Source organism: Macaca fascicularis, chromosome 20, assembly GCF_037993035.2.
Source record: "Macaca fascicularis isolate 582-1 chromosome 20, T2T-MFA8v1.1".
NCBI classification, from domain to species: Eukaryota; Metazoa; Chordata; class Mammalia; order Primates; family Cercopithecidae; genus Macaca; species Macaca fascicularis.
The window spans coordinates 494,314-521,087 of record NC_088394.1 but is presented as its reverse complement, the minus strand read 5'-3'; the positions used below and the strand labels follow the sequence as shown (position 1 = coordinate 521,087).

General features: G+C 51.0%; 1 protein-coding gene across 1 annotated transcript in view; it reads right to left on the bottom strand.

The window, feature by feature from the left end:
• Positions 1 to 13,719: 13,719 nt before the first annotated feature.
• LOC141409334 (uncharacterized) overlaps positions 13,720 to 26,774 on the bottom strand; it is a 45,064-nt gene continuing 32,009 nt past the window's right edge. The window contains exon 5 of the mRNA XM_074028240.1: positions 13,720 to 14,116. Coding sequence (XP_073884341.1) covers positions 13,931 to 14,116 — 186 coding nt within the window. The 3' untranslated portion in view covers positions 13,720 to 13,930. The remainder of the gene's footprint in view (positions 14,117 to 26,774) is intronic.

Here is a 26,774-nt window from a genome sequence, read left to right as displayed (position 1 = left end):
GCTCAGGGCATAGACGAACTCAGTGCTGAATTTTTTCCATTTATCACCCTTTGTTTTGTCCAGAAGACAGCTGAGAAAGGCGGGGGCAGATCATCTCCTCGAGTGTAATGACTCTAGCCACTTCTCTTCACCCCAGGTCACCACTCAGTCAACACCCTTTTGAGAAACCAAAGCAATTCTGTTCCCTTCACTCTGGGTTCCAAGCACTAAATTCCTCCGTTTTATCAATTAGATTATCAAGCAGCCGTTTGTAATCTGGACTGCAATCTGATACGAAATTTAAAGCTAATTTAAGTTGCGGTAATAGCTCCTATTCACATTGTAGATAAGGCATGAAGGAAAACTTTAATCTGTTCATAGGACCAACTTTGTAAACAAACCAATTATTCAAGCAATGATTGTCTTCAGTTAGATGCAAATTACTTTGCTCATAAAAGATTTTCCAGTAGGAATTTTTAAATCCATGGTCTGTCTTTTCTGAGCCTGTCTCTGCACCTTCCCCTGAGTGCACAGCAGGACTTCTCAGGGCATCCCATCAGCAGACCCACTGAAGAGAATAAGCCCGCAGCCCCCAGCCCAGGAATCAAGTCCGAGCCCCAGCAGCCCCTCGTCCAGCCGGGGCTTCCTCACCAGCACAGCACCCAGAGGTCTTCCAGGTTTAATGCCACGTGTGCGTGGAAAGTAGAGTGCTGGAAGGAACACAATAGACATTCAACAATGCAAATTCCCCCCTGGAACAGCCCAGCAATCCTCTGTACCTTCCCCCAAAGTACCCATGCTAGGCAGGCGTAGAGTCCGATGGGGGTGCCTAGGAATCGGCATTTAACACTATTCTGATGAATAAAAGTTTGAGAGGTCGGTCAGCGAGAGGCTGTCGTGGCCTCCACTCATTTGCAGGCTCTGAAGAGACACAGATTCAGGTAACAGGCCAGACAGGACAGGACAAGGATGGGGAGGTGGAGGGCAAATTCCATGGACCACCATCCGCCCCGCCATCCCCACTGAGACTCCGTGATTTAAAGAGAGGCAAAGCCAGGGAGAAAAGATGCCCGCACCACACGAGCGACTGAGATTTCACCTAAAGCACGCAGCATGTGGCTGAGGGCCAAGGTTGGGCAAGCCAGGAGCACAGAACGGGGTTCACTGGCCCAGAGGTGTCTCCCACACCCACACCCCGTGCAGACCTCCCAAGCACTGCCTGTGTCTCCTGCCTGGTTTAGTTCCTCCCCGCCTTCTACTGTGTTGGTTTCTCAGCCGCCACCCACCACCACACAACCCTCTCTACAAGCTTGGTGGACTGAAAAGAGAGGGGGCGGGTAAGATCTGGGCTCTGGGGCCAACGTCCTGCCTGAGACATTAGTTCCAACCCACCTAGCTGTGATGTGAGCCCCCGAGATTTCTCAAATGTGAGATGGGAAGCTAACTGAACCCACTCACCAGGACGGCTGTGCAGACTGAGATTACATATAGCCACACCTCGGCATCCACCACACGTGGGACCCCAGTCGTGTTGCCCCTGATGGGAATCCCTCTATCTATGCCCCTTCTGCTACCAGAGCCAACTCCCAGCAGTAGCTGTGGAGGGTGCATCCTCTATTCCCACTCCACTCCCCTCCCATCGCTCCACGCCGTGACCTGCCACGCAGCGGCCACCAGCAAATCCGGCCCCACTGGATAACCGACCACCAGCCCCCCCTCACTTTGGGGCGTCTTCCACTTGCAGTTCCGAAGCAGGCCGAGAAACCGCCCTCAAGGGCAGTCACCTGTTCCTTAGTGCATGTAATGACCTGCCACGCAGGACCACCAGCAAACCCAGCTCCACCATCCAGGCCCCTGTGGATTAACCGAACCCCCACCCCCCACCTTGGAGCGTCTTCCACTTGCGGTTCTGAAGGGGGCCGAGAAACCGCTCTCAAGGGCACTCACCTGTTTCTTATTGCATGTAATGACCTGCCAAGCAGGGCCACCGGCAAACCCAGCTTCACCGTCCAGGTTCTGGTGGGTAACTGCCCCCGTCCCCCGCTTCCTCCTGGGGTGTCTGGGAGGCTCAGAAACTGCCCTCCACGGGCACTCACCTGTTCCTTATTGCACTAATACCTCATTTACAGAAATCCACTTTGACTTTCCAGCACTGCAGTTGTGACAATTTAGCAATCCTGCTTGCAAGCTACAAGAGCTTGAGGTCACGTCCACCTCACCAGTATCCCAGAGACCCAGCACTATCCCACTGTGTTTAAAATTCCAAAATACTCCTTCAAAATGCTACTGGCATTTGCTTTGCACATAAAATGCTAACAACCTTCAAGTGAAACAAATATCTTCAACAGTTTGGTACAACGACATGTGAGTTACACATCTGCCAAGTTGTAAAGCCTCATGCATTTATAACATTTTATGTACGGTCAAATGGTTCATTAATATAAATTATGAGAATCTCTAAGAAACAGGTTTTTTCTGGCATTAGATGACCTAAGGAAAACTGGGTTCTGGCTGGCTTGCGGGCCTGTAGAGACAGACATATCTGCTGACACAACCAAGCTCCTTCCCACTGATGTGGCCTCATCCCAGGCCCCTCACCCGGATGCCTGCAGGCCCCTGGAGGAGCAAGCTGACCTGTCCACATTTCTCAAATGCACAGCTGTTGCTCACACTGCAGATAGAGTTCAAGGCACGAGCAGGCCACCATGCTAAAAATACCACGCAGCGTCCACGCCAGGTGACGGTGGTTTTCACTCCATCCCAAAGCCCCAGGTATGAGTTTACAGCCATGATTACCACATGGATTTTTAGACCCTCAAGACATACTTTGTTTCCTTTTATGCAACAAAGTTAAAAGACTATCACTCAGATATAGGCTCTGAAACTGTGGAATAATTATTTGGGAACAGAGCCTCTGCCAGATCAGGATTAGCACTTGGGAAAACACCCCGTGACCTCGGTCCACACAAACCCATCCAGACCAGAAGCCTCCCGCACTGTAATTTCTGTGGATTTCTGTAAACGAGGTATTACTGCAATAAGGAATAGATGAGTGCCCTTGGAGGGCAGTTTCTGAGCCTCCCAACCACACGGCCACGTTCAGGCTGAAGCCGCACCACCTCCAGAAACACTGTCCCTCGCCGAGGTGTGCCTGGCTTCTCCCTTTTTCCAAAACTTAACAAAACTTGAAAAGGACAGGTCTGTGTAGAAAAACACAAACTACTTGCGATTCCTCTTCCCAGTTCAGGCTGTAGGAAGCTCGTCTCGGCCCTCACCGTGTTCTGACTGTGGCTTGGTTCCCATAAGAAATAAAGTCAGAATTCTAGTCCCTGTCTCCTGGGCAGTGTGGCAGGCATACATACCTTCAGTTATATGAGGAAAGGCGTGGCGAGCCCCCTTCCTTCAGTAAAACTGCACAGTTCCCAGAACCCTGATGCCATCTCCCTCACACCACTGTGAACACCTGGACAGAGCACATTTCAATGCGTGCACATTTGTGGGCTAGTTTTCTATTTCTCCACTAAATCACCCCAAATTTAGCGCCCTAAACTCTGACTTATTTTCTCACATTTCTGGAAGCTGGAGTCCAAAACAGGTCCCACCATCTAACGTCGAAGTGGCGGCAGGGCTGGCTCTGGGGAAGCCACCGTCTCCTTGCCTCCCGCAGCCTCTAGAGGCTTCTGCATCCCCTGGTCCATATGGCACCCACTGTCTTCAGGACCCACAGCGGCTCTGACGGCCCCTCAACTGGAAGACGCAGAAATGTCAGGAGCCCGGGAATCTAGTGCTAAGGCCAAGCCTCCCCACCCTCCCAGCTCCTCACACACTCCCGTGTGAGCTAATATAGATTCCACTTTAACTAGTGTCACCTGTGTAAGGGGTAAGTGCCCAGCTGTGAACTGGTTAACCTCGCCCACACAAACCCCGAGAATAAACTCACAGGCCATGGACCACTCCACAAGCAATAAGTGACCACCTGCTCAGGGACCTCCATGCCCCAGCAGAGCCCTCCGGTACCTCCTTGTGAGCTCAGACTGGCAGCAGGGTTCTGCAGCGCCACAGGGCCCTGGATAAAAAAGACAGCTCCCATATCGGGAGGCACCGCCCGCGGTTGGGTTCCCAGTACTTTAATAGCCCAGGTGGACAAGCCGGGGCGCATGCAACCCCATCACCAGAATAACGGCTGCACGTGGCGAGTGCACGGGTGGCCACCACTCAGCCCAGCTGGCCGCGCTAAGCACATCACCACCGTGACGCCCAATCAGATTGAACTGCTGGAACAGTCCCAGCATCGGCCCCCAAGAACATTCTGGATCACAATTCAGAGTAGTGATTGCGATCAGGGCCACATGTGGCTGAATGTTTTTACAGGAGGACACCACAGCTGGACTGACGCCACAGCTGGATCTGGCTGGACTGAGAGCATTTCCCACTGGACATTCTTACAACACCATTTTATTTGCGCTTTATTAAACTTCTATGGCTTTTTTCTGCTTATCTACTTTATGGGAGTGTTTCTTGTTCTTATGACTGCGGTGATACTTCAAGCTACAACTATCAATGTGTAAATTAGTTTGGAAGTCGCCTTATCATTAAACATTTCACAAGCAAGCAGTCAGAGGCACCTAACCCGGAGGCCTCTTTTCTTCTCTGAGCCAAAGCTACCTTGGACTCAAAGAAAATGGCACATGGAGGGGGGCTGGATCTCCAGCGCCCATTCCTAGGGAGCCCCCTGGGGAGCAGATATGGAGGGAGAAGCCCTGGGTTATGGCACTGTCGTACTAAAGAAAAGTCTGTTTGGGTAATGTAAGCACCAGACTTAAGAGATTAAGCAAACCATGAAAAGAAACTACTAACCACAGCTTCTCCAAAACAGAACTAAACTCCCTTCCTTTAGTTTGAATTGGAAAAGCAGAAGTGATGATCAGGATACAAAAAAAAAAAAAAAAAAAAAAAAAGAAATGACACAGTATCTGAACACAGGAGAATAATCAAGGGCCACTGTCTCTTCCTGTGTCAGTGGGAGCCTCGCATCTAAACTGGATTTAGAAGGTTGCTACTTTGGACTGAAAGGTATCCCCAACTCTAGTTTGTAAGCAAGTGGAGCAGAATGCTTCAATTATTTCAAGGTTTAGCGGTAAAGCTCTGCAACTCTCACAACCATTTTAATTGGTGTGAATTTTAAAGTGACTCAATCTGTTGGCTGGAGTATCTAACGGCTTAACCACGGGGTCACGTTGGAAAATTTTTCCAATTGCTTTTGTTTTTCCTACTGAAGATGCATTTGAACGTTCTTGTAGTTTGCAGTTGGCTGGTTCTGATGTTTGGTCCTGAGGAAGCCCAAGTATCCGTAGAGGAAGAATCTGAAACCTCAAGCCACTCGAGTGCTGTCTGGGCAGATGGAGACCCCAACCCGAGGGCCACTGACGGGCTCAGCATGGGCGCAGGGCCGCCCGATGCAACAGGCCACGTATTTGCCGGTTACAAAACATCATAAGCACACACCCCCAGGTGTGCACACACGCTCTGTACACATCTGTCCCTATCAACACCAGCACACACCCCCAGGTGTGCACACACGCTCTGTACACGCTCACGTCTGTCCATGCCAACGACAACATACACCCCGAGGTGTGCACACACGCTCTGTACACATCTGTCCCTGCCAATGCCAGCACACATCCCCAAGGTGTGCACACACATTCCATACGCGCTCACATCAAGGTGTGCACACACGCTCTGTACACACTCACATCCCTCCCTGCCAATATGAGCACACATTCCCAGGGGTGCACACAGGCTCTGCACATACTCATGTCTGTCCCTGCAGCCTGAGTCAAACAGTCACAGAGAGGCAGAGGAGGAGGAAGAAGGATGCGATGGGCACTAAGGTCCTGGGCCAGTTCCCCTTCCTACCTCGGGAGAGACCCCTCATGTGATCCTGCCATCACTCACCCTTCCGCCTCCATCCTCCATCCTCCCACAGGGATCAGGAGGATGCCCACTGCACAGAGCTGTGATGAGCATGAACAGAAGATGGCAGGAGCTCACGCCAAGGTGCTGAGCACGGGGCCTACGGAGTGCTTCTTTCTGCTGTGGCTGACATCATCAAACAGAGACTGACACAGCTTCTGCAGAGAATGCCACTTGCTAAGAAACTGAAACGTGTGACCTAGGAGCCTGTGAAGGTCTAAGAACAAACCAACAAACCAAATGGTTTTGTTTGTTTTTCAAACACCATAGCCTGTTTTTTCTTTTTTTTCATGCTCTACCTTGGGTATCATTTAGTTTAATTTCAAAGTAAGTCCAATAATTACACAAAATCACAGGACTGGGCATGGAGCATTGTTTCACTTCATGTCCTCCAGCCTTTAGGACACATTAAGGAAAGACATGATTCCAGGATTCCCATTAGAAAGGCTGCCCTGAGGCACCTGCTGGGGCAGCCAAATTGCAGCTGTTGATGCTGCCCCCAAGCTGCTTGGATGAAGCAGAAGATTCCGGAGATCTCCTCTCTTCTGCCCCTTGTCCAGGAGAGAAGGTGGGGGGAGAAAGGTGAGAGAAGATAGGAAGAAGGAGAGGGGAAGGAGGGAGAGAGGAGGGGAGAGGGAGGGAGAGAGGAGGGGGGAGGGAGGGATAGGGAGAGGGAAGGAGGAGGGGCATGTTCCATCCACCAAGGCAGCTACACTGCAGAGAGAATGGAGGGTGTGTTGCCTCTCAGGACAGCAAGTTCAAGCTGTTTATAATTGTTAGCATAAACAGTGACCAGCTGAGGACAGGGCTGTCATTGGAGTTGACGTTTTATTTTCATAGTTGATATTGGGGACCTGGACCTAAAGCAGCGTGCCTTGCCCTTTTGCCAGATGGGCCTATGCTTCTCTATACTTGAGTCTATTTGACTAAATACCCGATATTGACTAGGAATTATGACGTGTAGGATACCCCTTACCACAGTAACATCAAACTCATATTCTAAATGCAATTTATTCAGGGACTGGCTTCTAACTCTGGGTGGGAATGTTAAGCTCAGTCCAGTTCAATTCAGTAAGCATTTATCAAGAAACTCCTAGACCAAGAGCTCTGTTAGACACTGGGTATGGGGGGTGATGGGGATACGAAGATGTGGAATTAGAACTCGAGAAGCTCAAATGCTTCCATTTAATTCCCTAATGCAATTACTAAGCTTCAACCTGATGGCTGTAATGTCTAAATTCACTTTTTCTTTATTCCAGTTCTACATAACAAAGCACAAATAATCACAGAGGAATGATTCTGTGTTGGACTATTCAGTGGACAGAGAAGAGCATTCTGACCGGTGTGAGACACTGTCTTCCTTCCCAGGGAGCCCGTGAGGTGGCTGCACAGAGCACACGCGTGAAGATTCAGGAACACGAGCATCAGGTGATGGGAGGGGCACGGAGGCAGCACCAGAAAGATGCCTGCCGAGAGGCCGCTGCAGCCAGGCCGGCCGGGAAGGTCATGGGAGTGGGCGCAGGCATCTCCCTCCAGCCGCACTTGGTTTTCATGAGGACGCGTGCACGGAAGGGGATGACACCGAAATGCTGTGGCGCTGAGGGGAGGAAGGGAGGGACACAGGGCCGACGGCTGGCCCCCACCCCTTCCGTCCCTGCCCCTATGAACGCTGCCAAAATCAGCCCCAACGGGGAGAAATGAGGTGGGTGAAAGAGGTGGACAGACTTGGCTTCCATGGAATTCACAGATTCCAGTCATTAAAAATCCCTTCTGAGTTTTCACCTGGAAAACTTTGCCAATGTACTTAGGGACAAGAGGCGGAAGATGAAGCCAACACAATTGGGCTCAAACTGCCACCCTTCTCCTTCTCTTTTCATCCACCACTCTCCCTGGGCCCCTGAGTGTGAGAACCAGGAGCTGCACAGCCCAAGGGTGCAGCCCCTGACCAGAGGAGGGAGCCGCACGGCGGGGCCCCCAGCACGTGGATGGCAGGATCTGTGCTATGTCAGTCCCAGGGCCCCAAGCAGAGAAGGCCTGGGGCTCCCAGCTGAAGTTTTGCTGTCTACTCTCTCACCAAAGTCGAGAAGGACTGAGTGGGACCAACGCTGCACCTGGTGGCTCCTCAGTGGCTGCCGATGTGGTCCTCAGGCTGCAGGTGAGACCCTCTAGGGAAGCCCAGACAGTGGCGAGAATGACAGCCACGAGTGCTCCAGTTGCCCCAAAACTCCAGCATAGCCTGAGGAAGGCAGCGCCCGCTCAGATCCCCGTGCAGGCTTGTGTGGCACACTGGTGAGGCACACAGCACCAGAACATGGCACTTTAAGTGGCTTTGTGGGGTGTAGGAACACAAAGTGTGGTCTGGAGTGGCTCAGAAGTCACTCCCACCAGCCTGTGGGACCCGGACGGCCCCTTTGGACGTGGCTGGAGTCTCTCCAGGGCGGGCTCCAAAGTCCCAAGGATGAGGTGAGCGTCGGTCTTGCTCTGAGGAAGGCCCCTGACAAGTATCCTGAACATGCAGGTACACAGCTGGCTGACTCATCTGAAGGGACCTGCTGAGCTACGAGCTAGGGACAGCTAGAGAAAACTGCGTGAACCTTTGTGACTACTCACAGGTAGGTAGTACTGCCTGAGACACAAAGGTAAAGAATTAACCTGAAACTGCATATTATAAAACTTATTTTTAAATGATGGCGCTTAATTGAAAAGACTCCCAAAGACTACTGCATTAGAAAGTGACAGAGTGAAACCGTGAGGCTGACCACAGGAGTCCCTGGAAATTTCACCAAATGTTGTGTCAAAACTGGGAAACAGAAGAACTGCACCTGATGAAACATTCCATTAATCACTCGAGTCCTCCCCACATACGAAGCTATGTAAAAAGTGTTCCCAGAAGGTAAAGTGAGCAGGAGGGCTGTGAACACACAAAGAGAGAGCCACTTCGTCCACGGACCACAACAAAAGAAACGCTAATGAGTGCCGACGACACGCTGGAGTCCAGGGCTCTGGGCGCAGCTGGGACGGGGACACTCAGGGTCCCACTGTCCAGATGGGAAACCAGGGTGGAAACACCAGGGAGCCTGTCCCAGGGTGCAGAGCTAGTGAACAGTGGTTCATACTGCGACAATCCCAGCTGCCAGGCTCTGGGGCTCCTCGGGACAGAATCCTGTTGACTTCACTCTGGGGTGCGAGAGGCGGCAGCATCCCCCAAAGGCACCTGGAGAAGTGGTGTTACCCTCCATCCCCTGTCCCCGGCGTTACCCTCCATGCCCCTGTCCCCGGCCTTACCCTCCGTCCCCCTGTCCCTGGTGTTACCCTACTTCCTCTGTCCCCAGTGTTGCTCACCATCCTCCTCACCTCCAGGCCCCTCTCCCTGTCCTCCCTCGTTTTCCTGTTCAGCCAGAGCACATCACATGTCTCTTCCCTTTTCAAGAGGCTCAGCTGCACCCAGAGGCATTCCAGCCTATTCGGGATGGGGCACACACCCTGGGATGGGGCACAGCACAGGGCCGGAAGGGCCTGAGACCCTCTCACTGTCGCCCAGGAAGGATGGAACAGCCCACGGTCATGCTCATTGTCAGGCAGGATGAAAACTTCTGTGTCCGAAATGTTCTTTTCACTGGAACTGTTCGGACCATTCGTGAACGAATCAGTCAAATACCAGCAAGTGCCACTCCCACTTATTCTCTGGCTAGTTTTCCACCCACCAGCAACCACACTCCTAGGAATTATCCCTAACGCAGAATCAGCGCCTTGTGCCTTTAGGAAAACCTCTTTCTCTCCAGCTTTGTCCTCCTTCCACAAAAGGTGCCTCTGACTGCCTCACTGGCTGTACCAGGATTTCACTCGGCTATGGAGGAAAATCTGCGTGGGGCTCAGAGGTGGGTGGTCCCTGCATGGGCAGCAGGTCTGTGACATCCTCCGAGGAGCCTGGCCCAGGCCTGCCTCACACGCCAGGACTCTGCCTTCTGGCCCTCGGGCCCCCGAAGCTGCTTTCCCTCCAGGTGTCATGCCCCGGGCAAGAAGGCCGGACAAGGGCCCAGGGCTGCTGTGGGTCAGGAAAGCCTCCTGACACCTCCCACTCCAGGACCCCCCATCAGCATCCCAGCATCTGGACCTGTGTCACCACCCGCTCCGCCGTACAAGAGAATTGGATTTTCAGCTGGGTGTGCTGCTTCCCTAAACAAAGTAGGGTGTTGTTACTCAGGAAAAAGGAAAAAATTGGCATCTTCTTGGCAACCCTGCGACATCCAGCCACCGGTTCTCACCATCCCAGAGATGTCCATCCAGGGCAGATAGTGTCTTCAACCAAGCGCCACTGACCCAGAAGTGCAGTAATTAGTACACTTTCACCAGAATCACCCATTCCTTCACCTTTACACCCAAGAAAAACATGTTTGCCAGGCAAATTAGATGTCCAGGAGGTGTAAGGAAACCCCAAGCCTGCTTTAAGCCTCAGACTTTTGAGACCGTTGAGGGCTGTGCGCACAAGAGCAAGGCTGCACCCGAAAGCTCTGCTTCTGCCGGACGTCATGGACAGACCACACGGCTCAGCCACATGGACCCTTCCAGGACTTCACGAGAGGGACTTCCGTGGTACATGCAATGATGTGCACTTCGTTCAGCCTCGAACAGACCACGCCCTCGTTACAGGGTCGGTGGTCCACCTCCTGCCATCAGCCCCCCACCTCACCGAGGGTCTGTGTCTGCATCTGAAAGAACTTTGCTGTTTTACCTGGGTACCAAAATGCGGCATCGCGATGTTTAAAGGTCTTTAAATATCAACACTCCGGGTGCAGTCCTTGTCACTTTAATGCGGTCACTCGATGCAGGCCTCACTCACAACTCTGAGGTAGCTCATACCTTCCCTACCTAACCAAGGAAGAAACGAAGGCATGGAAGGTGCAGCTCCTAAGGAGCAGATTAGGATTCAAACCGGTGAACTTCGTCACATGCTGACCTACCTCTCAGGCTGAGATAACGTTGAAAATTAACCAGGTAGAACAGCGTTCCATAAATCAGCTGGAAATGGTCCTTGTGGATGGGCCTGTGGTTACTCCCTGAAGAACAAGACCATTAGCCCAAAAATCCACCTGTGTCACACTCAAATGTTTACATATACAACTATTTTTAAAATAACCCAATCAAGCATGTTCACAGCCATTTAGAGCCATATAGATTGTCTGCTTCGCTGACAATCAACCCAAGACCTCTGTCGGCAAAGGCCACGGTGCCAGGTCCAGAGAAGGCGGGACAGAGACACAAGCAGACACAAGCAGGAACCTTTCCATCCCTGGAAGCCTCGCTCTGATCGGTCCGTGAGGACACGGTACAGACCGTGGGGCACAGGCAGACGGCAGGCCAGGAGAAGGGGCTGCAATGCCGGGAGGCAGTGCTTTGAGCTCTAATGGATGGAACACTGCTAACCAGTGAAGGTGGAGAGAGGGCACACGTCTGAGAGCATGTAGAGGCAGCAAAGCACAGCCAGCCTCGGGGAACCAGAAGCCACAGGGACATCAGGTTGGGTGCTGCTGTCTGCCGGCCACTGGCTGGGGGACTGTACTGGGCCTGGAGGGACATCCCTGACACTCCCCACCAGATGCCAGGGGCACCCCCAGCCCCAGGTGAGAACCACGGATCCCATGGTGAATGAGGCCAGCCTGTGGGAAGTGGGCTGGGACAGCTCTGTACAGCTTAATAGGAAAGTTGGGTTCTATTTTGTGGGGTTTTGGTCACGCCGATGGCTAGTCATGGCTGTCCGTCAGGAAGTGATTTGAGGATAGACTAGAGAAGGGGCTGCCAAGACCAGCGGAGCATTCGCTGTCTGGGTCTAAGGAAAAGGAAATAAAGGCTGGCGATGTGACAGTGGGGGGGGAGCACAGAGCAAAGGAACTGGTGGAGACACAGGGCTGGCCCCGCACAGGGCTTTGAGCAGCTACCCGGGGGTTGTCCTATTAATTCTCCTCATGGCCCCAAGAGGCGGCTGTGAGGATCCATCTCCTGAGGACAGAACTGCTCCAGAGCCACACAGCGAGGATCCACAGAACCAAGATCCGGGCCAGCTCCAAAGCGGGTGAACTTGACCCCTCAGCCATGGTCCTAAGACAGGGATCGGAGCCCCCTGGACACACAGACACAGGAACTGCAGGAAGGGGAAACGGATGCCCCGGACCAGTGGCGGGACCCAGGGTTTCAGCCCTCCAGGGCCACTGGGACCAGCCACTGCACAGGTGGACACATGATGCTTTAACTCGCGCTGGGGGAAGGAGCCCTCACTCTCAGGGTGGAGACCGCAGCTCGATCGGGCCGGCCTCCCTGCTGGGCACAGCCTGAGCCACACAGGATGCTGAGGTGCCCCAACGTTGGGGTGCTCAGAGCCACTCAGCTGAGATCGTGGTGCTTTCTGTAACCACCCTCGTTTCTTCACGGTATAGATCTGGACTCCATCCTTTGCAATGTGTGAGGTTCTAGGAAGAGGCTGGCCAGCTGGGGAAGTGTCCTGGGCTCTGTCCCAGTGATGACGAACTTGGCTCCCCACAAGGGCGGCCTGTTCACCACAGTGACCCCCGGGGACCACGCCTGCACCCACCTTGCTGAAGATAATTCACTTCTCATCCGTGAAAGAATAAAGCTAGACTAACTCAATTTCACACTCACTTCCAACTTTAACAACTTGTGTTAGGAAATCAAAGACAAGGACTCTGACCACGTCACAAACCCAGGAAGCAAAATCCGAGACTAACGGAATGATGCCACCTTCGCAGTTCCGAGCTTTACTAGTTGTTTTTCTTTTCTGGCCTGTTTTTCTCTTTTGGTTTAAATAATTAAAGACCCTCGTTGACAAGAAAAAAAATTCTCTATGAAACTAAAAAAAGTGGTTCTAATTAAACATTTAAACATTCTTCCATATGCTTTATAAACAGTTGAAAGTACAGCTCTACTTAGTGTTAAGTACTTTAACCAAATGAAAGGTTAATTATACAGACTGGCAATTATAAAAAATAAGGCTACATATTCGTGGCATCATGAATAATTAATAAGAACCGTTTGATTTCATTCAGACCAGGGATTCTGTGCTAATAGGCTCTTAGCTGTCTTGAAATAATGGTGAAATTTTAAAATTACTTTTGTACTTAAACACGTCCCCGAAGTGAAGCACAGCGGTTAACATCCATCATGGTGCCCAGCAGAGCGACCCGCCCTACTATGGCCGACACCCTGATTCCCGAGGGCTGCATCCCGGGGCTGTACTCGTGCAGAGAACGTTCAGGAAACAGACCAGGTGGCAGGAGGGGGTCTTGTCCTCAAGGAACCTCATGAGTCTTGCTAGGGGGACAAACAGCGAGAGAATGAAACCGGCAGCCACGGAATCTGGACAGCGATGCCCAGGCCCCGCCATGCATAACCCCTGGCTGGCACCTCCCTGAGACCCGTCTGGCACAGGCAGCGGCAGGGTCCGGCCCTTGGAGCGCAGGGATGGCAGAGCAGGGCCATCAAAGCGGGTGGCATGCCGACAGCGGCTTCTCCGCAAGAGCTCCTGGCTCTCAGGGAGCTGAGGGCTCCTCAATGGGAAATTCTGGCTGAGCTCCAGGGGAAAGCGGGTGGGAGGCCTGTCTCCTCTGCCCCCATCTCCTCTGCCCCAACCCTGGAAGAGGGTCAGATATCAATGCTAACTCTTGTGCTGACTCAATTAAATCAAACAATTCAGAAAACAAACTTGCTTTAAGTATTAATTTCCTAAAAAGAACTAACATGAATTCAAATAATTCACATAATTAAAATGATTTTAATTGTTAATTTAATTAAAACATCTCCGTTTTCACAGCATCATGTACCCTGGTACTTTCTCCTTATTGCATTTCCCATCTTCCAGGGCAGGTTTCCTTCCACCCAGGGCAGCAGCGACTCTGGTGTCTCGGGTATTCCCAGGCTTCCGTCAGCCCCTGGGGGGCTTACAGTTCTGCAGCGGTCTCCATCCTCATTAATCTGCATAAGAACATCCGTCCGCAGGGATGTCCTGTGGCCCCGTGGCCACATCTGACGTGCAGCTAAACGCTGGGCGTGTCGCCTGGTGACAGCAGATGACACAACTGTGGGCAAGGTAGCACCTCTGGGCGCCGACACTCTCGATGAGTTTTTTACAAGACCATTCTTTAATGGGTGAACCCTGAAAGGAAACACTAAAGATTGTTTTTAACTATTTTTATATCGAGACAAATCTTTGTCAAACGTTCACTCAATGCTAAATGTCACTTCTCCAGCCAACCCCTTTAAGAATACCTAAAACTTAAGACTGGAATGACGCTTTCAAACACATACTCTACTCATGCATTCCCGGGAGCAGAGAGCAGCTTAATGTTTTCACGCTACACAGGCATGAAGTTTGGCGAAGGCATTTTAATATTTTTACCTGAATATTTTAATAAAATCAAAAGATCATTTTCACTCTAATACTCTACTTAGAATCTAATTTTCCATTAAATAAACAGTCAATGTTCAGTAACCCACATGCCGATAAACTTTTGAAAACTTTAGAAAGTATTAAGTATAATCAAAGATTACTTTTAATTTTCGAGCTGGTAAGAGCCTGTGTCAGGGAACAGAGTTGAGATTGAAGAGATAAAAGCACGATGATTTTCTTAAAGAAAAGCGAAATTCGTAAAAGAGACCAGGTGATTATATAAAGAAACACAGAATCCGTTTTCAGAAATGGCAAACATTGACCACAGAACACCAGTGTTGCCCGTGATGAGAGAAACAGTTAAAAGGAAGAATTCACGGTGGCCCAGCATAGATCAGGTGTGGGAGGACAGAGACGTGATGAAATGATCCTCCTTCTAACTTCCCAGAAAGGCACAAATGGCCAGCACTGTAACTGAAGACCACGCAGGCACCAGTGTGAACTCAGACTCCATGGCCAGCACCGTAACTGGAGACCACATGGGCAATGGTGTGAACTCAGACCCCACGGCCCGCACCGTAACTGGAGACCACACGGGCACCAGTGTGAACTTAGACCCGACGGCACGTGCCTGGGCTGCTCCAGCCACCACCAGAACCTGTTCTGCAGCTGAACTGGAAGCTGATTCTGGAAGGAACTGAGGAGCATGAGGACGAGATCCTTCTACCTCAACAGGGATCAATTTTTTAATGATTTCTTTCTTTTAGAAAACTGTTAATAAAATACTTTGTTCTAAAATGACCAGGATTTCAGCAGCCTCTACATTCCTTCATGTCAATCAAAGCTTAGGCACGTGGGTTACTTCACTGTTCGCGACACCCTTTTGAAATAAAACCCGGGGCCGCCTGTGTACCCAAGAGCCTGGGCACTGAACATTCAGACAAAACGTCCAGGGCGAGAATGTTCACGTCCCAGCGGTGCGGTAGAGTGGATGGGGGGAGTTCGAGCCACAGGTGGCCACGCCTCCCCTGCCTCCGGCCAGTGCCCACTGCTCACGCACTCCTTCCTCGGCCCATCCTGAGCCACGGGGCCCTCGCGTAACCAAGGCCACTGCGGTACCTCCAGGAACAAACTGGTTACAGGTGGACTGCTCTCTACGCAACGTACAAAGATTGTTTTTAAAACTGCTCGTCTCTGGAACTTATCCCAGTAACAGGCTAGATTAAGAAAACTGACTAAAAACAGTAGGAAGAAAAACTCACTCTACCCGTTGAGGCAAGAGAAATGCACACAGCCTCTGAAATAACTGCAGAGGAGTTTTCCTGGGTTAGGTACGCGGTGGGGTGACCCTACCCCATAGCGGGGCGATGGCACATGGTGGGAACCAAGGAACATCTCCGAGTAAATGTAGGAAAATGCACTCAACTCCCAAACAGAGAGAGAAACTGCCTTTTTCCTTAAAAGCTTCTCTCTTTTATTCTCAGAAAGACTCTCTTTGGTGTCTTGACTGCTGAAGGGACAAGCCTGTCATCCCCAGAAAGCAGCCCTGGACAGTCTCCAGATCCTATGGCCCTCAGGCCCACCTTGCCTACTGATGATCCCACATTACGAAACCTAATAATCAGAAAAAGCCTCCCAGTCCGCAGCTCACAAGTGACATTTTATTCAGGGAAATGCTAATAAAAACCTGGGGCTCTGTGTAAACGCTGTCCCCTAGGTACTGAGGCTCCACACAGATGGCACACAGGGAGACAGGCCTCACCCCTTCCTGGTGTCCCATGTCTCTCCTCACATTTTATTAGCTGAGTTTTGTGACGGTTTGTTACTTTTAACCTGACTGTCCAAGGCAGCTGCACTAAACTAATTGTCCAGGGCAGATCCACTCATAATGACCATCAGCTCAGAGTTGGAAGTAGCACTGGAGAATGAGGTGGTGTCAGGGCACTATGCTTCCCTGCCCTCTTTTCCAGGGATGCCAAGTAAGTTTCTGCCATGGCTGATGATGTCAGCACTACACTAACATTACTTCAACGGCAGGCCACCAATTAATACTTAATGAACAATGCCCTTAAGAGCAAAACCCCATCTCTGCCAAAAATACAAAAAATTAGCTGGACGTGGTGGTGAGCGCCTATAATCTCAGCTACTGGGGGACTGAGGCAGGAGAATTGTTTGAACCCAGGAGGCAGAGTTTGCAGTGAGCCGAGATTGCACCATTGCACTCCAGCCTGGGCAACAAGAGTGAGACTCCATCTCAAAAAAAAAAAAAAAAAAAAAAAAGAAAAGAAAGAAAGAAAGAAAGAAACGATTCTCATGACCCTGTCAACATCTTCAGTTTTTCCCAAGGATAGTGTAAAATTATCACACAAAACGTAAACCCAATTAGATCAACGTTCTCTCCTCACCAATCCATACCTAAATCCATATTTCAAAATGGTCCTCAATTTTTCACAATTTAAGAAGACTGAGAGGAATAACCATGAACAAGCAAGGTTTACACAGACGTCAGTCTTCCCAACTCTCGCTCAGGAGCTCACCCCAAACTCCTCCTGTGGAATCAGCCCGGATAACAGTTCCTGGTGGCCGCACAAGAACAGAGGGTCCCACGAACCCATGACAGACCCCACCATTCAGCCCCAGGCAGAGGAGGGAGGTGGACGGTCACGAAAGACAGAAAAGCAGGGAACTGTGATTCTTCTGAGTTAATGCAGGTGATTGGGCCAAAAAACAAGGCACATCCACCTGTGAATGGGGTGAGCTCCCAGCTGGCTGTGCAGAGGCTGTAGATATGAAGGAACTCACTTCCCTGCACACTGAAGTGCATGAGCATCTCCACATCGACCGCACCTGGGCTCTGCTCGCCCCTCACAAACTAAGATGACAGTGGCTGCTTCTGGACAGAATGTCAAGGACAGATGGACAGACATCCTGGACAGACACTGTACAGAGACCAGGGGCTGGGAAGGGGGAAGCGGCACAGCCTTGGGGCCAGCAGGGGCGAGGCCAGGAAGCCTCGGTGAAGGCCTGCATCTCCTCATCCAACAGAAGCAGGAGGGGCCACCCAGTGAGGGCTGCAGCTGCGGTGAAGTGGCCAGTGGGACATAGCAGGAGGCCGTGGCCAGCCTTACCCCCAGCCCAGGAGGAGGGGCCCAGCTGCGGGCACTGCCCCGGGAGCCAGAATCCTGAGCCCCCAGGGAAGGTGGGAAATTGCCCCTGGGCACTGGGTGCTCAGGCTGGAGGTGGTGAGACCTCGAGGCCCTGCAGTCGGGGAGGTGAGGGCAGAGATGGCCAAACTGCAGCTCAGTGAAGGGCTTTGTCAGGAAAGGCCCTCAGAGGCTGCCTCACCAGCCAGGGGGAGGTTACTTCCAGCCCAGAGGCTCAACAGGGCCCTCGGTGGTGATGCTTAACCTTGTCCTCTGACAGAGGACCATCGAGACAGAGTCACTCAAACCTCTGCCAAGCTCTGCACCCAAATGAAGCTGTTACCACAGACGCTGAGGCAGGTAGTGCTCATCTCAACTCTGTACAAGTGGTTTATTTAGCCAGTTCTCCAAATTCTTAATGACAAACCACACTAAACGTGTGTTTTCAGTATCACCTATGCTCATAGCTATGTATAAAATAACTACCACAAGGAAAACTAGGTGGTGAACCCAGGAGGAGGAAATCCCCACGACGAGTCGAGAGAACACCAACGGACCGTTGGCTCTTCCCGGCTGAACCCAAGAGCACTTGGCTGGGCTCACTTCCGTTCTAATTTCCAGATTTATTTTTACTTTCCCACATTTTCATTATGAAAATGTTCAAACATATTTAAAAAGTGGAAGAACAGTACAACGAGTGGTCAAGTTTTCTCCACGTGGAGCTCCAACAACTGCTAACATTTCGTTAGATTTGCTTTCTCACTCTCTCTGTAGATCAGACAGAGAGACAGATTTGTTTCTTCTCTGGAGCCACTTGAAGGTGAGAGGCTCCTGCTGCCTCACCGAGTCCTCAGGCACACGTTCCCTAGGAATAAAGGCCCCTCTGCAGCCGCAGTACCATCATCAGCAGACAAGAATGATTTCAGAGCATCGTTGTCCAGGTTATGTTCAGGTAGCACAATCGTTCCGAAAACGTCTTTTCTATCCGGGCCACACACTGTGCTGAGTGACTCTCCTTCCCCGTCTTAGTCAGGGACAGCCTCGCACCCCTTTTATCTGTGATCTTCACTTTTCGAGAAGATCATTGCATTGTCCTGCAGAATATCCCCTACCCCAGAGGCATCTGTTTCTAGGGCCATCATGAAATTCCCTACTATGCACCTCCATTCCCTGTAAACAGGAAGTTTCAGTCTCGAGGCGCGATCACCTTCTGTCAAATGCTTCTCGGCAGCTTCCGGGTGAGGCTGCTGCTTCACGAGGGGCGCGAGCTCCTACTCCTGGTCACTGACGGCACGGCCGCGACCAGCACCACACCCCGAATCAGAAACGTCTGGAGGGGCCGCGGGCAGCCGAGACACCTGGAGGTGCGAACGGCACAGGCGTGGGGCAAGAACAAGGTCAAATCATAACGGAACGTCTGATTCCAGACACTTCCACCTGGGTAAGATGGTGACATCTCCCTAGCAAGTATCTGAAGCCAGAAAGCATGACAGAAAATTCACGACCTGCCTTCGTTCACCCAGGCTGCTCTAACAACACACCACAGGCTGGGCAGGGGCTGGCAAATGACACAAGTTCATTTCTCACAGCTCTCAGTCTCAGTCTCAGGCTGGGAAGTCCATAGTCAAGGCCTGACAGGTTTGCCTGGTGAGGGCTTCCTGGTTCATAGACGGCGCTTCTCACTGGGTCCGCACACCATGGAAGGAGCGAGGGAGCTCTCTGTAGTCCCTTTTCTGAGGGCACAAATCCCATTTATGAGACCCTCACGACCTCCTCACCGCCCAAAGCTCCCCCTCCTAGCACTATCTCCTCGCGGGTGAGGATTCCAACTTGTGAATCTTGGGGAGACACAAACATTACAAAAGCCCATCATTTAATTTTTTTTAAAGGCATTTTTGCTTCTGCAAAGTCTCAAGATAAAATCAAAAGAAAGAGGTCTGAGTCAATCCACACAGTTCTCCCAAAAAGGGAAGTGATCAATTGCCACCACTTTTTATCCGAGACCTGCTGGGTGCCCCGGTCTGCATGACTGATTCTAAAACGCCATCCTCTCCTCTGCCACTCAGAGGTCAGAGTCAGTCCAGAGCTTAACACCAAGGCAGAGCTGACTGAATGACACCAGCTAATCCAGTAAGACAAGCCAAGACTCCTGCCCAAGGCCTAATCCTTCCCCCAGGGAAACATGGAAGGGCCAGACACCTGGCAGCCCTTCCTTCCTGCTCTAAAGCCCCAGAGACACAGCGCCGGCCAGGTGTGTGCCTGGGGCAATGCACAGTAACGTCAGCTGGGCACCGAGTCTGAGAACATGTTATCAAGTAAAAATGAAAACAAGACTGCTGAGAAAAGTTCATGCTTAATCACCTCTGGGCTAAATTCTAAATACAATGTTATTTCAGAGCTAGGTGGAAGTAATTCCTTAAAAATATATATGAACAGTGACTAGCAACCAGGGTGATAAGTACTCAATATGTGTTTGATGAATAGATGAATTTTTAAAATTTATGAAAAGAGCACGCTCTATTTAGGAGAATTCTATTTAATTGGATGTCCTAACTAGACAGTGGTTCCTTCGTGCTGACAGCAGAGTTTGTTTCAGTTAACTCAAAAAATGGTAAGTCACTCTAACAGAAAACCAAAAGGCTTTACAGAGAGTCAAATTATGGTGCCAATTCAACCGTGCATGGCAATTTCACCTTAATATTTAAATTCTCGAAGCACCATACTCAGAAAACAAGACATAACATACATAAATGCATCGACTAAAGCACCATCATCTAGAATTTGACAAAGTTTGACTGTGAGTTTCAAGAAAAGGGCTGATGAGGCCAAGAAGTTCCTTCCCCTCTCCCCTTACCTCCCATTTTGGTGACCAACTTAACGCAGAGAAATTCCTGTTTCAGGTTTGCACACATTGGAACAATCCTGGTATCTATTCCCCCAAGACACCAACAGGCTGAAGTCTGCAGGGTGCACATATTGAAAAATCACAGGAGCACTAGAGTGGCGGAAAGAGGTGCCCGTGAAGACGTCATCCTTTCTAAGACAGGGTCTGATTCCGCCTCCGGGCCCTTTTGCAAAAAGCCATTGGTACAAATTCATAGCCACCAGGAGGAAACACGCAAAAGACCCCACTGCCCTCCTGGCTTCCCAGAAGGCCTCAGAAGGATGAGACATGGAGCCTGCGTGCAATCCTGGACCCTCCTCCCTGCATTCAGTTTGACATGTGTCACTTGTTTGACTGACGGAGGTCCCACAATGGGCACAAGGAGACCCGTCAGGTCAAGAGGGTGCTGCCCGGCTCATGGTCCACACATGCGGACCTGTCAGGTCAGGATGCCCGGCTCATGGCCCACACGTGGGGATGCGTCAGGTCGGGAGGGTGCTGCCCGGCTCACGGTCCACACATGGGCATGCGTCAGGTCAGGAGGGTGCTGCGCAGCTCTCAGTATCAGCCACATATGCACATTCTCCACTGAAGCCACTGCATGAAACCACTGCATGAAGCCACGCTGGAAGCACTTTCTGGCAGGTTTAGGAGGCTCGTGTCCAAGGTCATTAAACACATGGCAAGCTCGCCTTGGAGGCATTTTACTTTGCTTATGACAATGAAGCATTCTCATTGCACTGAATAGAGCACGCTTTCTTGTTCAGTGCCTCGTTGAAATAGGCATTTTGTACCTGTCTTACAGATTACATCAAGGCCCTAATACATTTAGACCCTTGTCTCAGGTACACACAAAGCAGCGGCATCTCTAGAACATGTTTTGGACCACGGGAGGAAACCAAATCGCAGCATTATCCATTGATGTTGCTTAAAGTGTATTTCCAAATGTGTCTCCCGAGCCCGGCCTGTGTTCACGGCTTCCGCTGACCACACGCCATCTGCTGGGCACTCTGTGCACTTTCTCTCACACCCGCCACGTCTGTGGTCCTGTGCCTATCCCGCCACACGTCCCCACGTGGCTAAATCTCCCACACTCACCACGCCTGTGGGCCTGTGCCTATCCCTCCAGGCGTCCGCACCTACCACGTGGCTAACGCACACTTCCTACAGGCGGCAAGTGCCTGAACATCCCCACGGCTGGAGGGGCTTTGGGTAGGTTCTACAGAACCCACAGACAGGCATGGCCACCCCGCCCACGGCCACCAGAGGCTTTGCTTTGTCTCTAGAGGTGCCCTTCGATGAGGCGACATGGCAGATGACCCAGTGTTAGGTAATTAAGACTCAGGAAATCACGGCCGTCTTACCTTTAGAACTCACCTCTCTCCCCAGCACTATATCGCGAAGGGTGGGTCGCCAGAGTTGGGGAAGAGATGCCCAAGGCTCCCTCCTGCCCTGACAAGCTGGGACACTGCTCCCCTCTGTTGGTTTCTCACCGCACCTCAATAAACTGAGCTCACAGCAAGAGGCAGGCATGGGCTGAGTAGAAACACACAGCAGACCCCGGGTGGGCAGGACAGAGGACGAGGGTGCTCGCGGAGACGAGGGTGTGCCCCAGGAAGAACGTGCACGCGGGGTAGAGGGTGCGCGCGGGGAAGAGGGTGCACAGGCCCCGAGAACCTGGTGGCAGCAAGGCCGGTCAAGGCTGAACTCCAACAGAGGCAGCAGCAACGGTGTTGGGCAAGTCACAGAGAAAGCACCACCCAGAGGGGCTGCATGAACCAGCAGCGACCCCAACCCAACGTGCTCATCGGACTGGGCACACGCACACGCTGTGGACACGTGTGAATATGTTCCACTTAACGTGATGTTACATAATAATCAACAATGTTAAACCCACGACTTCATTACATGGCATCTGGCACATTGAGACTTTTTATTCTGTCTCTCTTCCTATACAAAGAAGTGGAAAATAGGTCCAAGATCATTCACAACAAATTATTGCTAATTGAAACAAAAAAAAAAATTCCTACCCTCACCTTGGAGGATCTCAAGGCAACACCTCTTTCTTTGAGGTCATGGTTGGGACCCTCTCCGGACCCCTAGATGGGTCTGAAACTGCAAGGAATCCCCAAATGGGCAGTTTTGGGGCCAGCACAGATGCCAGCCACACATCCAGGCAGGTCTTGGCAGGTTGCTCCGTGACTTCGGCTGGGTCACTAACCTTTTCTTGCACTCAGAACCTGCCAGGAACGAGGGCACTGGCCCGCACGTCTCTGCTCCCAAGGATACATCCCCTATGTTCCGCTGCACTCTGGGTTCCATGCCTTAGATCCCAGGCACCTTAAAGTTGACGTTTCCCCACCAGCCCTCATGAAGTTGATACTCAGATAACGTCCTTCCTCTCCCACCTGGTCAGTACCCGGGGAGAAAGGAACCCGGGTCTCAGATTGATTTTCTGCCAGTCCATCGAAAAAACAACTGGCCAGCAGCACTGGTGCACAGCACTGCCAGGTTACCCGTGACGAAAACAAAGCAAAACGAGATATACTCAAGTCAGCTGCGGCAAGTGCTTCTACATCCCTGCTCCAACAAGGAAAGACAGGAGGCCAGGAGTGTGGCTCACGCCTCTTGTCCTTCCTTGTTGGGTCAGGGGTACAGAAGCATTTTGGGAGACTGAGGCAGGACAAATGCTTGAATTTGAGACCACCCTGGGCAACATAGCAAGACTCGTCTCTACAAAAAAAAAAAAAAAAAAAAAAAAAAAAAATAGCCAGGTATGGTATCGTGCCTGTAGTCCCAGATACTCAGGGGGCTGAGGTGAGACGATCACCTGAGTCCAGGAGGCAGAGGTTGCAGGGAGCCAAGATTGCACCACTGCACTCCAGCCTGGGCATCAGGGTGAGACCCTGTATCAAAATAAAGAAAAAACAAAAAAAAAGATAAGAAATACAGGAGACCACTAATAATTCCAAATAGTGCCTGCTAATTTGAAATCTTTTCCAGATATGGTGAAGGAAATCATTTTTCTTCCTACGCCCATTCTAAGGAAACGTTTCTATTTTTCTGCTATACAATGTGGTAACCTGCCATTTCAGATCCTGGCCTCTTTAAGCAGGACTTGCTGGAGTGCCAACAAAGCAGCGCTCTGAAACCTCAGCATCCTCAGCATCACCCTGGAGGGCAGGTGAAGGATGCTGGGCCTCCATCTCCAAAAGTCACACTGGGGTGGGGCAGATCTGGGGTGAGGCAGGGTTTGCATTTCTAGTCTAGGGCCACACCACCCTAAACACGCCCATCTCATCTAACACATACCAGAGGGAGAAGCCACGTAGGGCAAGTCACAGAGCAAGCGTCCAGGCACCAGGTCACCAGTTGTCTATTTAAATGCAAACCCGTCAAACAGCTTAAGTCAAACAGGTTCACCCTCCTAACACATTGGCCAACACAGCTAGTGATAAATATCACTGCTGTTAGACCTTCTGCTCACTGATGACCAGAGCAATGGCCTGAAACATCAAAGCTGAAGGGTGTGTGCCACGGTCAGGGCTCTGAACACCCCCATCCCAGGCCATCTCACACGGGTGCCTTCACTGGCACCGGGGTCTCACAGACCAGCTCCACGCTCACACTTACTGGGACGCAACCACCCTTTCAGCCTTTCATGCATCTGTACCCTACAGCAGTGTTCAAGGGAGGCTAATTTAAGTAAGAAATGTAATACGGACATCTGTGAACTCTTCCTCCATATCCACTGAGTGGCCGTCCAGAAACAGAAATATTAAAAAGAAAAAGAAGATTTAAGAGTCAAACACAGGGCCGGGTGCAGTGGCCCATGCCTGTAATCTCAGCACTTTGGGAGGCCAAGGCGGGTGGATCACATGGGGCCAACAGTTTAAGACCAGCCGACCAACATGGCAAAATCCTGTCTCTACTAAAAATACAAAAATCAGCCAGGCATGGTGGCACATGCCTGTAATCCCAGCTACTAGGGGGGCTGAGGCAAGAGAATTGCTCGAACTGAAAGGCAGAGGTTGCAGTGAGTGGAGGTTGCAGTGAGCCTAGATCATGACACTGCACTTCAATCTGGATGACAGAGCAAGACTCCGTCTCAAAAAAACAAAAACAGGCCAGGCACGGTGGCTCACGCCTGCAATCCCAGCACTTCAGGAGGCCAAGGCGGGTGGATCACAATGTCAGGAGATCGAGACCATCCTGGTTAACACTGTGAAACCTCGTCTCTACTAAAAATACAAAAAATTTAGCAGGGCGTGGTGTGGGCACCTGTAGTCCCAGCTACTCGGGAGGCTGAGGCAGGAGAATGGTGTGAACACGGGAGGTGGAGCTTTCAGTGAGCCTGGATCGCGCCACTGCACTCCAGCCTGAGTGACAGAGAGAGACTCCATCTCAAAAAAAATAACAACAACAACAACAACAAAAACAAAAACACAGAAACTCGTGGAACAAGCCCTTGCCCCACTCCATGTCAGCTGTGCTGTGCCACCCAGGAGCATGCCAAGCTCAAAGAGTCATCCACCTGCCTTGCGTAAACGATGTCAAAACTCAAATCACAGAGACTGAGATTCCCTAGCCCTCGCCATGTGCATGTCACTCACAAGCAGGCATGAGGACCCCCGCAATTCACAGGGAATCCCTCTGGCCATCTGATGACCATCCATACATAAATAAAAAGCATTAATTCCAGCGGGGTTGCAGAGGTGTATACATCAATACTTGTTAGTGTTCACAAATGTTCCACTTGCGGATAGAGTGACGTTACAGAATTGGGAAGAACTTCACAGACATACGAGGGGTGCATTTAAGGAAAAAGTGTAAGGAAAAGGTGAGAAAATGGAATATGCTAACCTCTGTCTTTTCATCACCCTCTAAATCTTATGATTCCAGTTCTGTTCATTCTGCAGTGAAAAATAACAAGTGATTCACACTCAGACACAAGGTGGCTTAGGAAACTATGGCTGTTTTACAAAGATGAAACAATTTCGAAGATCAGGATTCCATGAACGTACTTACTTAAAGAGAGAAGAGACTGGGAGTTACACATCAACTTACCAAGGCTGTCCCGAAGTCCAGAAGCCCCTTAGGAGAACAGAGAATGTGCAGTCTCCACAGACCAATGCAGGTGGCTGGGCCCAAGAGTGGGGACGGGTAGGCTGCAGGAGGCTTGAAGAGGGAGCTGTACCACCAGCCTCTCGCAGAAATTCCTAATTAAACCCTGACAGCAACTCTGTTTAGTGAATTGTCTCCTGGTAACTAAGAAGAGTGAAGCTGTTGAAAGCCTACAGCCAACCCTCTGGATAACAGTTGAGATGTATTTTAGAGAAGGAAATGATCCTGTCACAATCCCAGTCCTGCCCACAGCTGCAAGCACGTCCTGGGAGTGCGGCTTCTTGCTCTGTCAGCACCAGAGCCCACTGTAGTGCCACACGGGTTCTGCCCGACCTTCCCACTTCAGGGAGTCTGGGCAGGTGCAGCTGAAACACCCAGGGGGCAACCCCCACCCTCACTTCTCAAAAGTACATGCAGAGGCAGACAGAATGAAACACGGCCCCCAAACCTCAGACGTACGGTTCAGCGGCACGGCCCACCATAGAGCCACATGGGATTTGCCCGACGCCCCCAATTCACAGAGTCTGGGCAGGTCCAGCTGAAACAGCACCTGGGGGGCAACCTCCAACCCCACTTCTCAAAAGTACATGCAGAGGCAGACAGAATAAAACACGGCCCTCGAGCCCCAGACATAAAGTTTGGCACGGGCATCTGTGAAACAAGAACAAAAGTCGCATGGGAAAGTGAGCACAAAAATGAAAAAAAATAACAGAATTACAGTGAAGATGGATGAGATGGGGAGGATTGCGAGGAAGTTGAGAAAGGGACTGAGGACCTGAAGGGGGACATAAGGGCTGGACATTCCCGACAAGGTAACAAACACACCTCTGGATGAGGTTGGACATCATCTTCATTATGGAAATAAAGGGGAAAAGCCTGAAAACATCAGTTTCCTACCAAGAAGCAAAAATCAAACTGGCTTCAGATTTCTCCTCTACAACACTGGGTTCCAAAAGATGAGGATGTGGCATCCGTGGGGTCTTGAGGGAGAGCTGGCACAAACGTCCCAGACCTGCCGTCTCCAGAAGCAGCTGAAACAGCCTCAGATCCAGCAAACTCTTGTCTTGAAAAATCTATCAGAGTACACCCCCTTATCAAAGGGACGCGTGGCTGCAGGGGTTGTGGTGTAAGGCAATTTAGAAATCTTACTCCGTGCAGACCCTAAACTTGGGAGGCTGCTGGTCACACCCTGGGAGGACCTCAGCCAGCGGGAAGCCCTGTGCCTCCTCTCTGCTCCATCTCTAATGCCAAGAAACATTTTATGCATAATATT